This window comes from Nicotiana tabacum, chromosome 17, assembly GCF_000715075.1.
Source record: "Nicotiana tabacum cultivar K326 chromosome 17, ASM71507v2, whole genome shotgun sequence".
NCBI classification, from domain to species: Eukaryota; Viridiplantae; Streptophyta; class Magnoliopsida; order Solanales; family Solanaceae; genus Nicotiana; species Nicotiana tabacum.
In genome coordinates, this window is record NC_134096.1 from 116,183,728 (window position 1) to 116,194,349 (window position 10,622).

At 40.6% G+C, this 10,622-nt stretch overlaps 3 protein-coding genes across 3 annotated transcripts; all 3 read right to left on the reverse strand.

Moving 5' to 3' along the window:
- Positions 1–348: 348 nt before the first annotated feature.
- LOC142172059 (uncharacterized) lies at positions 349–1,188 on the reverse strand. Its single transcript, XM_075235823.1, has one exon. The coding sequence runs from the start codon at positions 1,186–1,188 to the stop codon at positions 349–351; it is 840 nt and encodes a 279-aa protein (XP_075091924.1).
- A 631-nt stretch (positions 1,189–1,819) lies between these two features.
- LOC142172060 (uncharacterized) lies at positions 1,820–2,659 on the reverse strand. Its single transcript, XM_075235824.1, has one exon. It carries the CDS (start codon positions 2,657–2,659, stop codon positions 1,820–1,822), a length of 840 nt encoding a protein of 279 aa, XP_075091925.1.
- Positions 2,660–3,296: 637 nt separating this feature from the next.
- LOC142172061 (uncharacterized) lies at positions 3,297–4,136 on the reverse strand. The gene has a single exon (XM_075235825.1). It carries the CDS (start codon positions 4,134–4,136, stop codon positions 3,297–3,299), a length of 840 nt encoding a protein of 279 aa, XP_075091926.1.
- Positions 4,137–10,622: the final 6,486 nt, after the last annotated feature.

The following is a 10,622-nucleotide window of genomic DNA, read 5'->3' on the forward strand; positions in this document are numbered from 1 at the left end:
GACTTTCCTAGAACTTGCTGGGCAAGTTTGTCACATTATAAATCATGGGGGGGGGGGGTTGCATTAATGAAACCAATGGCTTCAATACCTTGGGCCTATAACCAATGCTGGGTCTGTGAATTTATTAAATGGGCTTACTCTAGGCCTGGCCCAGAATCAGCGTGAGTCTGATGTGGACTTAATTGAGTCCATGTTTTTTCGATTTTGGGGGGAACTAGATACTGCAACATCTATGAACCCTCGTAGCTATAGAGTGTTTTGGGCCGTGGTAGTGGACCACGAGCCCAATGGAACACTACCTGCCTTCCGTGATATATTTTCTTCTGTACAAGATATCACTGGGCTTAACTAGCTCTGATTCGGAGACCTCACTCTTATTAGGGATATGTGATCAATGACGTTATAAGTTACATTATTGGAATAAGATTTTGCATTAAAATCTAAATGACCACTAATATAATTATGAACGCCTAATGATCTGGCCCAAGCAGTCTTACCTGTTTTGCTTGGCCCCTCTAGTATCAGACTCAATGGTCTGTCACTACTATTATTCTTCACTGGCCTCGCAGATGGGTCTTCGAAAACCTCACCTAACCATTGCTCTATATCATCTGGGACCACATAGCTTTGTGGGTCCCATTTTGAAATAAATAGTTGTTTAGGAGGGCAGAAATGTCTATCTAAATTAGCCCTTAATTTATCTAAATCTCTAATATAATCTCTGGGCTGTTCCTCCATTAATATTTTAAGGGCATTAATGGTGGATCCTGAATTAATGGCCTTTGCGTATGAATCGTTGGCAGATTGGCAACCTCCTCTACTTGATCTGCCATCGATTTGGAAAACTCCAAAATCAATGAAGTCTCCGTCTTTCTCCACGTATGTTTTAACATCGGAGGAGGACTTAGCTCCCTGAATGTTCGGATGGAAATGTGCTGACCTGGTTGGGGAAGTGAGGTCGAATGCTCTATTGTTGGTGCAGACATACTGGCCTTCGAATTGGATGAGCACATGGAGATGAGGTTCCCCATCTTCATGTATTTCTCTGGAAACCCTAATAAATACTTTATTTACTGGGGTAGAAATATTTTGTAACTGTGTAAGAGCTTCGTCTTTTGTAAGAGAATGGTGGGGATAAGTCAAGAAATAATTCTTGGCTTGAATTCTAAATTTTTTAGACGGTGGCATATTTGTAATAAGAGTGAGGTCTCCGAATCAGAGCTCCCTTCAACTTGGTGAAATGAATTGGAGACTGGAGTACCATATATACTAGAATCCTTAATTGCCTTATTGATCCAGTTCACACACGTGGCGTCCATCCGTTATAATATTACCGGATGGACGCGCATTTTTAAAAGTGGCCCCCACATGTCTGTACTATTCACTGTAGATGATTGAATGTTGTCGGAATGTAATCATTGCATATTCAAATTTCAAATTAAATGTATCCGGATTAGAAAGTCATGCTTGCCGTGACTTTCCTAGGACTTGCTGGGCAAGTTTGTCACATTATATATCATAGGGAGGGGTTGCATTAATGTAACCAATGGCTTCAATACCTTGGGCCTATAACCAATGCTGGGTCTGTGAATTTATTAAATGGGCTTACTCTGGGCCAGGTCCAGAATCAGCGTGAGTCTGATGTGGACTTAATTGAGTCCATGTTTTTTCGATTTTGGGGGGAACTAGATACTGCAGCATCTATGACCCCCCGTAGCTATAGAGTGTTTTGGGCCGTGGTAGTGGACCAGAAGCCCAATGGAACACTACCTGCCTTCCGTGATATATTTTCTTCTGTACAAGATATCACTGGGCTTAACTAGCTCTGATTCAGAGACCTCACTCTTATTAGGGATATGTCATCAATGACGTTATAAGTTACATTATTGGAATAAGATTTTGCATTAAAATCTAAATGACCACTAATATAATTATGAACGCCTAATGATCTGGCCCAAGCAGTCTTACCTGTTCTGCTTGGCCCCTCCAGTATCAGACTCAATGGTCTGTCACTACTGTTATTCTTCACTGGCCTCGCAGATGGGTCTTCGAAAACTTCACCTAACCATTGCTCTATATCATCTGGGACCACATAGCTTTGTGGGTCCCATTTTGAAATAAATAGTTGTTTAGGAGGGCAGAAATGTCTATCTAAATTAGCCCTTAATTTATCTAAATATCTAATATAATCTCTGGGCTGTTCCTCCATTAATATTTTAAGGGCATTAATGGTGGATCCTGAATTAATGGCCTTTGCATATGAATCGTTGGCAGATTGGCAACCTCCTCTACTTGATCTGCCATCGATTTGGAAAACTCCAAAATCAATGAAGTCTCCGTCTTTCTCCACGTATGTTTTAACATCGGAGGAGGACTTAGCTCCCTGAATGTTCGGATGGAAATGTGATGACCTGGTTGGGGAAGTGAGGTCGAATGTTCTATTGTTGGTGCAGACATACTTGCCTTCGAATTGGATGAGCACATGGAGATGAGGTTCCCCATCTTCGTGTAATTCTCTGGAAACCCTAATAAATACTTTATTTACTGGGGTAGAAATATTTTGTAACTGTGTAAGAGCTTCGTCTTTTGTAAGAGAACGGTGGGGATAAGTCAAGAAATAATTCTTGGCTTGAATTCTAAATTTTTTAGACGGTGGCATATTTGTAATAAGAGTGAGGTCTCCGAATTAGAGCTCCCTTCAACTTGGTGAAATGAATTGGAGACTGAAGTACCATATATACTAGAACCCTTAATAGTCTTATTGATCCAGTTCACATACGTGGCGTCCATCCCTTATAATATTACCGGATAGACGCGCATTTTCAAAAGTGTTCCCCATATGTCTGTACTATTCACTGTAGATGATTGAATGTTGTCGGAATGTAATCATTGCATATTCAAATTTCAAATTAAATGTATCTAGATTAGAAAGTCATGCTTGCCGTGACTTTCCTAGAACTTTCTGGGCAAGTTTGTCACATTATATATCATGGGGGGGGGGGGGGGTTGCATTAATGCAACCAATGGCTTCAATACCTTGGGCCTATAACCAATGCTGGGTCTGTGAATTTATTAAATGGGCTTACTCTGGGCCTGGCCCAGAATCAGCGTGAGTCTGATGTGGACCTAATTGAGTCCATGTTTTTTCGATTTTGGGGGGAACTAGATACTGCAGCATCTATGACCCCCCGTAGCTATAGAGTGTTTTGGGCCATGGTAGTGGACCTGGAGCCCAATGGAACACTACCTGCCTTCCGTGATATATTTTCTTCTGTACAAGATATCACTGGGCTTAACTAGCTCTGATTCGGAGACCTCACTCTTATAAGGGATATGTCATCAATGACGATATAAGTTACATTATTGGAATAAGATTTTGCATTAAAATCTAAATGACCACTAATATAATTATGAACGCCTAATGATCTGGCCCAAGCAGTCTTACCTGTTCTGCTTGGCCCCTCCAGTATCAGACTCAATGGTCTGTCACTACTATTATTCTTCACTGGCCTCGCAGATGGGTCTTCGAAAACCTCACCTAACCATTGCTCTATATCATCTGGGACCACATAGCTTTGTGGGTCCCATTTTGAAATAAATAGTTTTTTAGGAGGGCAGAAATGTCTATCTAAATTAGCCCTTAATTTATCTAAATCTATAATATAATCTCTGGGCTGTTCCTCCATTAATATTTTAAGGGCATTAATGGTGGATACTGAATTAATGGCCTTTGCGTATGGATCATTGGCAGATTGGCAACCTCCTCTACTTGATCTGCCATCGATTTGGAAAACGCCAAAATCAATGAAGTCTCCGTCTTTCTCCACGTATGTTTTAACATCGGAGGAGGACTTAGCTCCCTGAATGTTCGGATGGAAATGTGCTGACCTGGTTGGGGAAGTGAGGTCGAATTTTCTATTGTTGGTGCAGACATACTTGCCTTCGAATTGGATGAGCACATGGAGATGAGATTCCCCATCTTTGTGTAATTCTCTGGAAACCCTAATAAATACTTTATTTACTGGGGTAGAATTATTTTGTAACTGTGTAAGAGCTTCGTCTTTTGTAAGAGAATGGTGGGGATAAGTCAAGAAATAATTCTTGGCTTGAATTCTAAATTTTTTAGACAGTGGCATATTTGTAATAAGAGTGAGGCCTCCGAATCAGAGCTCCCTTCAACTTGGTGAAATGAATTGGAGACTGGAGTACCATATATACTAGAATCCTTAATAGCCTTATTGATCCAGTTCACACACGTGGCGTCCATCCGTTATAATATTATCGAATGGACGCGCATTTTCAAAAGTGGGCCCCACATGTCTGTACTATTCACTGTAGATGATTGAATGTTGTCGGAATGTAATCATTGCATATTCAAATTTCAAATTAAATGTATCCGGATTAGAAAGTCATGCTTGCCGTGACTTTCCTAGAACTTGCTAGGCAAGTTTGTCACATTATATATCATAGGCGGGGTTGCTGCATTAATGCAACCAATAGCTTCAATACCTTGGGCCTATAACCAATGCTGGGTCTGTGAATTTATTAAATGGGCTTACTCTGGGCCTGGCCCAGAATCAGCGTGAGTCTAATGTGGACCTAATTGAGTCCATGTTTTTTCGATTTTGGGGGGAACTAGATACTGCAACATCTATGACCCCCTGTAGCTATAGAGTGTTTTGGGCCGTGGTAGTGGACTAGGAGCCCAATGGAACACTACCTGCCTTCCGTGATATATTTTCTTCTGTACAAGATATCACTGGGCTTAACTAGCTCTGATTCGGAGACCTCACTCTTATTAGGGATATGTCATCAATGACGTTATAAGTTACATTATTGGAATAAGATTTTGCATTAAAATCTAAATGACCACTAATATAATTATGAACGCCTAATGATCTAGCCCAAGCAGTTTTACCTGTTCTGCTTGGCCCCTCCAGTATTAGACTCAATGGTCTGTCACTACTATTATTCTTCACTGGCCTCGCAGGTGGGTCTTCAAAAACCTCACCTAACCATTACCCTATATCATCTGGGACCACATAGCTTTGTGGGTCCCATTTTGAAATAAATAGTTGTTTAGGAGGGCAGAAATGTCTATCTAAATTAGCACTTAATTTATCTAAATCTGTAATATAATCTCTGGACTGTTCCTCCATTAATATTTTAAGGGCACTAATGGTGGATCCTGAATTAATGGCCTTTGCGTATGAATCGTTGGTAGATTGGCAACCTCCTCTACTTGATCTGCCATCGATTTGAAAAACTCCAAAATCAATGAAGTCTCCGTCTTTCTCCTTGCATGTTTTAACATCGAAGGAGGACTTAGCTCCCTGAATGTTCGGATGGAAATGTGCTGACCTGGTTGGGGAAGTGAGGTCGAATGCTCCTTTGTTGGTGCAGACATACTTGCCTTCGAATTGGATGAGCACATGGAGATGAGGTTCCCCATCTTCGTGTAATTCTCTGGAAACCCTAATAAATAATTTATTTACTGGGGTAGAAATATTTTGTAACTGTGTAAGAGCTTCGTCTTTTGTAAGAGAACGGTGGGGATAAGTCAAGAAATAATTCTTGGCTTGAATTCTAAATTTTTTAGACGGTGGCATATTTGTAATAAGAGCGAGGTCTCCGAATCAGAGCTCCATTCAACTTGGTGAAATGAATTGGAGACTGGAGTACCATATATATTAGAACCCTTAATAGCCTTATTGATCCAGTTCATACACGTGGCATCCATCCGTTATAATATTACCGGATGGACGCGCATTTTTAAAAGAGGCCCCCACATGTTTGTACTATTCACTGTAGATGATTGAATGTTGTCCGAATGTAATCATTGCATATTCAAATTTCAAATTAAATATATCCGGATTAGAAAGTCATGCTTGCAATGACTTTCCTAGAACTTGCTGGGCAAGTTTGTCACATTATATATCATAGGGGGTGGTTGCATTAATGCAACCAATGGCTTCAATACCTTGGGCCTATAACCAATGCTGGGTCTGTGAATTTATTAAATGGGCTTACTCTGGGCCTGGCCCAGAATCGGCGTGAGTCTGATGTGGACCTAATTAAGTCCATGTTTTTTCGATTTTGGGGGGAAGTAGATACTGCAGCATCTATGACCCCCCGTAGCTATATAGTGTTTTGGGCCGTGGTAGTGGACCAGGAGCCCAATGGAACACTACCTGCCTTCCGTGATATATTTTCTTCTGTACAAGATATCACTGGGCTTAATTAGCTCTGATTCGGAGACCTCACTCTTATTAGGGATATGTCATCAATGACGTTATAAGTTACATTATTGGAATAAGATTTTGCATTAAAATCTAAATGAACACTAATATAATTATGAACGCCTAATGATCTGGCCCAAGCAGTCTTACCTGTTCTGCTTGGCCCCTCCAGTATCAGACTTATTGGTCTGTCACTACTATTATTCTTCACTGGCCTCACAGATGGGTCTTCGAAAACCTCACCTAACCATTGCTCTATATCATCTGGGACCATATAGCTTTATGTGTCCCATTTTGAAATAAATAGTTGTTTAGGAGGGCAGAAATGTCTATCTAAATTAGCCCTTAATTTATCTAAATCTCTAATATAATCTCTGGGCTGTTCCTCCATTAATATTTTAAGGGCATTAATGGTGGATCCTGAATAAATGGCCTTTGCGTATGAATCGTTGGCAGATTGGCAACCTCCTCTACTTGATCTGCCATCGATTTGGAAAACTCCAAAATCAATGAAGTCTCCGTTTTTCTACACGTATGTTTTAACATCGGAGGAGGACATAGCTCCCTGAATGTTCGGATGGAAATGTGCTGACCTGGTTGGGGAAGTGAGGTCGAATGCTCTATTGTTGGTGCAGACATACTTGCCTTCGAATTGGATGAGCACATGGAGATGAGGTTCCCCATCTTCGTGTAATTCTCTGGAAACCCTAATAAATAATTTATTTACTGGGGTAGAAATATTTTGTAACTGTGTAAGAGCTTCGTCTTTTGTAAGAGAACGGTGGGGATAAGTCAAGAAATAATTCTTGGCTTGAATTCTAAATTTTTTAGACGGTGGCATATTTGTAATAAGAGTGAGGTCTCCGAATCAGAGCTCCCTTCAAGTTGGTGAAATGAATTGGAGACTGAAGTACCATATATACTAGAACCCTTAATAGTCTTATTGATCCAGTTCACACACGTGGCATCCATCCGTTATAATATTACTGGATGGACGCGCATTTTCAAATGTGGGCCCCACATGTCTGTACTATTCACTATAGATGATTGAATGTTGTCAGAATGTAATCATTGCATATTCAAATTTCAAATTAAATGTATCCGTATTAGAAAGTCATGCTTGCCGTGATTTTCCTAGAACTTGCTGGGCAAGTTTGTCACATTGTATATCATAGGGTGGGGTTGCATTAATGCAACCAATGGCTTCAATACCTTGGGCCTATAACCAATGCTGGGTCTGTGAATTTATTAAATGGGCTTACTCTGGGCCTGGCCCAGAATCGGCGTGAGTCTGATGTGGACCTAATTAAGTCCATGTTTTTTCGATTTTGGGGGGAAGTAGATACTGCAGCATCTATGACCCCCCGTAGCTATAGAGTGTTTTAGGCCGTGTTAGTGGACCAGGAGCCCAATGGAACACTACCTGCCTTCCGTGATATATTTTCTTCTGTACAAGATATCACTGGGCTTAACTAGCTCTGATTCGGAGACCTCACTCTTATTAGGGATATGTCATCAATGACGTTATAAGTTACATTATTGGAATAAGATTTTGCATTAAAATCTAAATGACCACTAATATAATTATGAACGCCTAATGATCTGGCCCAAGCAGTCTTACCTGTTCTGCTTGGCCCCTCCAGTATCAGACTCAATGGTCTGTCACTACTATTATTCTTCACTGGCCTCGCAGATGGGTCTTCGAATACCTCACCTAACCATTGCTCTATATCATCTGGGACCACATAGATTTGTGGGTCCCATTTTGAAATAAATAGTTGTTTAGGAGGGCAAAAATGTCTATCTAAATTAGCCCTTAATTTATCTAAATCTGTAATATAATCTCGGGCTGTTCTTCCATTAATATTTTAAGGGCATTAATGGTGGATCCTGAATTAATGACCTTTGCGTATGAATTGTTGGCAGATTGGCAACCTCCTCTACTTGATCTGCCATCGATTTGGAAAACTCCAAAATCAATGAAGTCTCCGTCTTTCTCCACGTATGTTTTAACATCGGAGGAGGCCTTAGCTCCCTGAATGTTCGGATGGAAATGTGCTGACCTGGTTGGGGAAGTGAGGTCGAATGCTTTATTGTTGGTGCAGACATACTTGCCTTCGAATTGGATGAGCACATGGAGATGAGGTTCCCCATCTTCGTGTAATTCTCTGGAAACCCTAATAAATAATTTATTTACTGGGGTAGAAATATTTTGTAACTGTGTAAGAGCTTCGTCTTTTGTAAGAGAACGGTGGGGATAAGTCAAGAAATAATTCTTGGCTTGAATTTTAAATTTTTTAGACGGTGGCATATTTGTAATAAGAGTGAGGTCTCCGAATCAGAGCTCCCTTCAACTTGGTGAAATGAATTGGAGACTGGAGTACCATATATACTAGAACCCTTAATAGCCTAATTGATCCAGTTCACACACGTGGCGTTCATCCGTTATAATATTACCGGATGGACGCGCATTTTTAAAAGTGGGCCCCACATGTCTGTACTATTCACTATAGATGATTAAATGTATCCGGATTAGAAAGCCATGCTTGCCGTGACTTTCCTAGAACTTGCTGGGCAAGTTTGTCACATTATATATCATAGGGTGGGGTTGCATTAATGCAACCAATGGCTTCAATACCTTGGGCCTATAACCAATGCTGGGTCTGTGAATTTATTAAATGGGCTTACTCTGGGCCTGGCCCAGAATCAGCGTGATTCTGATGTTGACTTAATTGAGTCCATGTTTTTTCGATTTTGGGGGGAACTATATACTGCAGCATCTATATGACCCCCCGTAGCTAAAGAGTGCTTTGGGCCGTGGTAGTGGACTAGGAGCCCAATGGAACACTACCTGCCTTCCGTGATATATTTTCTTCTGTACAAGATATCACTGGGCTTAACTAGCTCTGATTCGGAGACCTCACTCTTATTAGGGATATGTCATCAATGACGTTATAAGTTACATTATTGGAATAAGATTTTGCATTAAAATCTAAATGACCACTAATATAATTATGAACGCCTAATGATCTGGCCCAAGCAGTCTTACCTGTTCTGCTTGGCCCCTCCAGTATCAGACTCAATGGTCTGTCACTACTATTATTCTTCACTGGCCTCGCAGATGGGTCTTCGAAAACCTCACCTAACCATTGCTCTATATCATCTGGGACCACATAGCTTTGTGGGTCCCATTTTGAAATAAATAGTTGTTTAGGAGGGCAGAAATGTCTATCTAAATTAGCCCTTAATTTATCTAAATCTCTAATATAATCTCTGGGCTGTTCCTCCATTAATATTTTAAGGGCATTAATGGTGGATCCTGAATTAATGGCCTTTGCGTATGAATCGTTGGCAGATTGGCAACCTCCTAGAGCACATGGAGATGAGGTTCCCCATCTTCGTGTAATTCTCTGAAAACCCTAATAAATAATTTATTTACTGGGGTAGAAATATTTTGTAACTGTGTAAGAGCTTCGTCTTTTGTAAGAGAACAGTGGGGATAAGTCAAGAAATAATTCTTGGCTTGAATTCTAAATTTTTAGACGGTGGCATATTTGTAATAAGAGTGAGGTCTCCGAATCAGAGCTCACTTCAACTTGGTGAAATGAATTGGAGACTGGAGTACCATATATACTAGAACCCTTAATAGCCTTATTGATCCAGTTCACACACGTGGCGTCCATCCGTTATAATATTATCGGACGGACGCGCATTTTTAAAAGTGGGCCCCACATGTCTGTACTATTCACTGTAGATGATTGAATGTTGTCGGAATGTAATCATTGCATATTCAAATTTCAAATTAAATGTATCCGGATTAGAAAGTCATGCTTGCCGTGACTTTCCTAGAACTTGCTGGGCATGTTTGTCACATTATATATCATGGGGGGGTGGTTGCATTAATTAATGCAACCAATGGCTTCAATACATTGGGCCTATAACCAATACTGGATCTGTGAATTTATTAAATGGGCTTACTCTGGGCCTGGCCCAGAATCAACGTGAGTTTGATGTGGACTTAATTGAGTCCATTTGTTTTCGATTTTGGGGGGAACTAGATACTGCAGCATTTATGACCCCCCGTAGCTATAGAGTGTTTTGGGCCGTGGTAGTGGACCAGGAGCCCAATGGAACACTACCTGCCTTTCGTGATATATTTTATTCTGTACAAGATATCACTGGGCATAACTAGCTCTGATTCGGAGACCTCACTCTTATTAGGGATATGTCATCAATGACGTTATAAGTTACATTATTGGAATAAGATTTTGCATTAAAATCTAAATGACCACTAATATAATTATGAACGCCTAATGATCTGGCCCAAGCAGTCTTACCTGTTCTGCTTGGCCCCTCCAGTATCAGACTCAATGGTCTGTCACT